This window comes from Austrofundulus limnaeus, unplaced genomic scaffold (genome assembly GCF_001266775.1).
Source record: "Austrofundulus limnaeus strain Quisiro unplaced genomic scaffold, Austrofundulus_limnaeus-1.0 Scaffold1666, whole genome shotgun sequence".
NCBI lineage: Eukaryota > Metazoa > Chordata > Actinopteri > Cyprinodontiformes > Rivulidae > Austrofundulus > Austrofundulus limnaeus.
Genome location: NW_013954068.1, coordinates 52551 through 57735, shown reverse-complemented (window position 1 = coordinate 57735; position 5185 = coordinate 52551). Strand labels below are relative to the sequence as shown.

Sequence of the window (5185 nt, the reverse complement as noted above, 5' to 3'; positions counted from 1 at the left end):
AAATCTATCCAGACACACTATATCGCCAAAAGTATGGTCTCACCTGCCTCGACTCACATCTAAGCTTCAGGTTCATCCCATTCCTGATCCGTAGGGTCCAACATGAGGTTGGTCCAGAWCAGCTCCAGCTCTTCTGAAGGTGTCCACAAGCTTTACGAGTGTTTCTTCCAGAAGCACATCTGTGAGGTCACATACAGATGTTGGACAGAAGGCCTGGTTCTGTCGCTGCTCTCATTCATCTGAAAGCTGTCCTATGGGGTTGAGGTCAGGACTGTGCAGACCAGTCCAGTTCACCCACACCACACTCTGACATCCATGTCTTTATGGACCTTACTTTGTGCACTGATGCAGTCAGTTGGATGGTGAATAATACTTTTGGCGATACAGTGTACATGGAACCATCGGATAGAGTGAATTTGATTGTGGTTGGATGAGAAGTGTAAAAATATACCATTCTGATACCGTATTGCAGTGGTTCCCAAACTGGGGGGCGCTAGAGATCATGGGGGGGTGCTTAATGTGCTTGATCAGAGGTTAGGGGACAACAAAACCAGAGCCAGCCTCCTGATTGTAAAGTTCTCCTCCATTGACCGTCACTCGTAAAAATTAAAGAAAAAAAACTAGATTTAAACGGACRGTTCTTTCAACCAATAGGAAGAGCCACAGTCAAAGTTGTACCCAATCAGATCAGAGCAGGGCGGGGCGGGGCGTGCTGCCTCGCTGCTAGCCTCGACTCACTCCAACGCTGCCCGTGTGGAGCACCATCCAGTTTGTTCCTCAAGCGTTTGATCTCCTATTTACATTTCATAAGTTAAATAAAAAATAAAATTTATAAAGTGTACTGCTGCATTACAACATAAGCACCTCCACCTCTGGCGACKGTGTGCGTGCCCTGCATGAGCACTCAAAGCCTGACTATAAGCGAGCCTTCAGGGCAGGAGCACGCTCCCAGGAATAACGTCAGTGTTTCCTGGACTGTTTTCCACTGAGGATTATATATTTTATATTTATGTAAGCAGCTCTCAGTATTTCTACTGTAACACTGTGTGTTCACGCACACAACAAAACTGAGAGAGACCACCTGACCGTCATTTACAGAGGCTCCACCTGCAGCTCTGCCCTGTGACAAATGTCATTCAGGAATAATCAAAAATAAATAGTTTTAAATGAGCTGAAATCCTGTAAATATAATACATTTAAATTAAACAATCACTTAGGGAAGAAATCTGTCAGTTTTGTTAAAACAAAACAAAAAAATAAACAAAATCTGTGCAAGAATCTCCATACCCTAATGTTTACAATAAATGTATCAGAGCTCCTCACTGAAAACACCAAAATGAGATAAAAGTACTCAAAACGCTCCTGAAACAAAGCTGCATTTTTTCTCAAGATTGTTTTTAATATTACTTTGTTTTTAGTTTTTAAAGAAAAGTTATTTGAGTAATTATCATAACAGTGTTCTTTTAGTTATTATATCTGTAGTTGAACTACCAGATTATAGCTCTTCCTTTCCTGTATGACACAATCACATCACATTCCAGCAGGACAGATGTAGCGCAGWGATTCCCAACCAGGGGTACGTGTACCCCAAAGGGTACACGAGTAGATTACAGGGGGTACGTGTACCCCAAAGGGTACACGAGTAGATTACAGGGGGTACGTGTACCCTAAAAGGGTACACGGGTAGATTACAGGGGGTACGTGTACCCCAAAGGGTACAAGAGTAGATTACAGGGGGTATGTGTACCCCAAAGGGTACACGAGTAGATTACAGGGGTACGTGTACCCCAAAAGGTACACGGGTAGATTACAGGGGGTACATGGAAAAATGTCACAGGTTGCGGGCTGGCTATAGAGCTGGGGGTGGGGTCTTGGGGGTTTGGATGGCTCTGGGGTGGGTGGACTGTTGATCCCACTTCTGGCAGTCCTCTAGGCTCTGTCCGGCTGTGGTCTAGGGCTCCCCAGGTCTGGTGGTCTGTCCAGATGAAGAGTATTGGGGTCTCACTCTCTGGGTGGGTCTCTGGGAACGGGAGTGCCTACTGGGGTCAGTGGGGAGCTGACTCTCTGTGGGAGCATTTTGCTCCCCCAGTATTTTGTCTCTCCATCCCCCACCACACACCTCCACCTTCTTCATTTTCAGCTCCACTCATGTAGGGGCACAGGTGTGTTATAAAGAGCAACAATTTTGTATCTCTGTTTGCCGTAACCACCTGGGCTCCAGTTTTACTGTACACCATAGACATTCATTTATAACATCCTCATGTCGTGAACATATAGGGCCTTGGGGGTGGGCACTTCTAAGGCATGCCACTGGTGAGACTCCCAATGGATTGCTTGTAGGGTTTTGGGTTAGAGTTGGGGAGGAGGGGAGGGCCGTGGAGTCACTGGAGGGGGTTCTCCTGGATCTCTCCTATGGTCCACTCTGGGTGGCGGGTGTGTGGCTCTTTCTGCACTGGTGCCCCTGGGGGCTCAGCGCTTGGGGTCACTCTCAGGGTCTTTGGCTCTGGTCTCCCTTATGTATGGTTCGGGTCTTGGGGGTCGGGTCTTTGGGTCCCAACAGTCACTATTAAATATTTCTTTGGAAAAATCATGCGTGCTCACAACCACACACAAACTGGTGTTCAGATCCTGGGGTTCCTGACGGTCACTGTATGTATGTATGTATGTATGTATGTATATGTGTACGTCTATCTTTATATGTATGGGTATATGTATGTATGTACTGTGTGTATGTGTACGTATATCTTTATATGTATGTATGTATGTATGTATGTATGTATGATATACACGTTATTTGTTGGTGTGTTGTTGTTTTCTCCATTTTCACAGGTGTGCAGACAGTTGTCGGGTGTGTTGTCTTGGTTTATATTTAACACATCTTCTCTAGTCTCTCTTTCAATCTTCCCCATTACATTTCTCCTTTTTCTTCTTCTCTTATTAAAAACAAAGTCACTGATGATGAAGAAACTAACATTCAGTTCTGTTTTTTACTGAAGTGGCTTAAAAATAAATAAATAAATAAATAAAAGACTAATTTTACTTTAAGTAATGGTTATAATATCCACTTTATTTAGATATTGTTGAAAATTTGAGAAAAGTTTTTGTTTGTTGTTGAAACCGTTTTGCAACATATACAAAACCTTTTGTACTTCTGTTGTGTTCATTTGCACTAAAACAAAAATACTGGGTTTGACTTTGATCACAGTTTTCTGCTAAATAAGTGCTTTAAAATTTACATTATTTTTGCTTTTTATGATGATTTTTTACTGTCATATATACAGTTACCATGAAGGGATTCAGTTTATACCCTGATATTAATGTGAGGTCATACCGCCCAGCCTTCCTGGATATTAAACCTTTTTGTAAAGTGTGCACAGTGACACACACGTTAAAAGTTTTCACTCTCTAATACCAGAGCAGTAACCCTTTCCACCCCACAGACAGGTCCCTTTAATAATTCTCACCAGGATGAGTGTCTCCACGTGTCCTCGGCGTGTCTGCAGGCAGGACTTGGCGCTGATCCACCTCACACTGTGTGTGTTTAACAGCCAGTTAATTGCACCCTGATAGGCTTAATTAGTGCAGCAGAGCCTCCGACGCTCCCCGGAGACTCATTATCCCTCTTAGTCTTCTTCTGAGGGCCACCGAGGAGGAGGAGGAGGAAGAGTGAAGGTGTTCTTCTTGCTCCACCTGCTGGGGAGAAGCACAAACTTCACCTGAGGAGGATCTGATAAACCGTTTAGAACAAAACTGATCAGCAGGACCCGTTGACCCTGACCTCGGGTCTGGATCAGGGTCTGGATCAGGGTCTGGAACCAGTTGTTGGGGTTAAAACCAAAGAGCTGCATGAACCAAACCTTTATTCAGAACTTTGTTTCCTGCAGAACAAGTGTTATCTATACACTGTTTATCTGCAGGCTCCGCCCACATCAGCTGGAATGACCTGCATTAACCTCTCTACAGATTGTAAAACAGCTTGATGGACAGGTCTGATCAGAATCTGGGTCCAGTCCTTCATCCTAACTTTAACAAAAAGTGTTTTTTTAACAATAATAAAATAAAAAACGGTTAAACGGCTCAAAAAGAACAAAGAGCTTTGTGATTCACATCAGAAACAGGAGTTTGGTCTCTTTTCAACAGATTTTGATGAAAACAAAAACGTCCATGTCGTCCTCTCGGTCAGGGTCCAGGTCCAGGTTCAGGGTTTGTGTTGGAGTCTGGAGACCTGACCCTGAACGAGTTCTGGAGGTCTTCAAAGATCTGCAGGTCTCTCATTAAGTGATTGGCGTGAGGAGGCTGGGGGGCGGAGTCAGAGGACTGGGGACACTTGAAGCTGGACTTTGATTGGTGGAAGGTGTCCGGGTGTTGGACTGGAGACGGAGATAAGGCCGCGTGGTTTACAGCTGTCCTCCTGTCCAGCTGTCCTCCTGAGGACGGGATGAGGGACAGGAGGTCAACCCCAGGTTCAGGACTCGCTCTCCTGGTCTCAGGGAGTGCGTCGTTAGAGTCCAGTCCTGAGGATCTGGGTGGGTGGAGGTCTACAGGAGACACCCAAGAGTCTGGACTGGTGGTCTTAATTGCGTCCCCTCTGGAGACACAGGACAGGTCTGAGCTGTGGGGTGTCTCTGGAGGAGTGAAGTGGGGGGTCACCTTCCTCAGGTGAGCCTGCAGCGTTTCAATGGGAGGGATGGTCTGTCGGTAGGCCACGCCCCCCGGGTCCAGGTCAGAGGAGCAGTGAGGCAGGAGGTCTCTGGGACACGTGGCAGTCCTCTGAGGACTCCCAGCGTCTTTGTGTTTGAGGGGCGGGGGGGTGTTCCTGTTGTAGGACCGGACCGGACTGGCCCGTCTCAGGAGAGGAGGGACGTCCAGAGGGGGCGGTGAGGGGGCGGAGCCACTGCAGGTCTGGAAGTCAAGACTCTGTGGGATGGATGTCCAATGGTGTTTGGTCTCATCAGGACTGTCTTCCTGAGGAGTCTTTGTCCTGGCATCAGGGGACAAACTGGACCTGGGGTTTGTCCTGGCATCAGGGGACAAACTGGACCTGGGGTTTGTCCTGGCATCAGGGGACAAACTGGACCTGGGGTTTGTCCTGGCATCGGGGGACAAACTGGACCTGGGGTTTGTCCTGGCATCAGGGGACAAACTGGACCTGGGGTTTGTCCTGGCATCGGGGGACAAACTGGAC

At 46.8% G+C, this 5185-nt stretch overlaps 1 protein-coding gene across 1 annotated transcript in view; it reads right to left on the bottom strand.

The window, feature by feature from the left end:
• Positions 1–3843: 3843 nt before the first annotated feature.
• Positions 3844–5185, bottom strand: part of LOC106536045 (soluble scavenger receptor cysteine-rich domain-containing protein SSC5D) — a gene marked incomplete at its 5' end in the record, with an annotated part of 13965 nt that continues 12623 nt past the window's right edge. Inside the window, 1 exon segment of the mRNA XM_014033212.1 lies at positions 3844–5157. Within this exon segment, the coding sequence (XP_013888666.1) occupies positions 4180–5157 (978 nt within the window).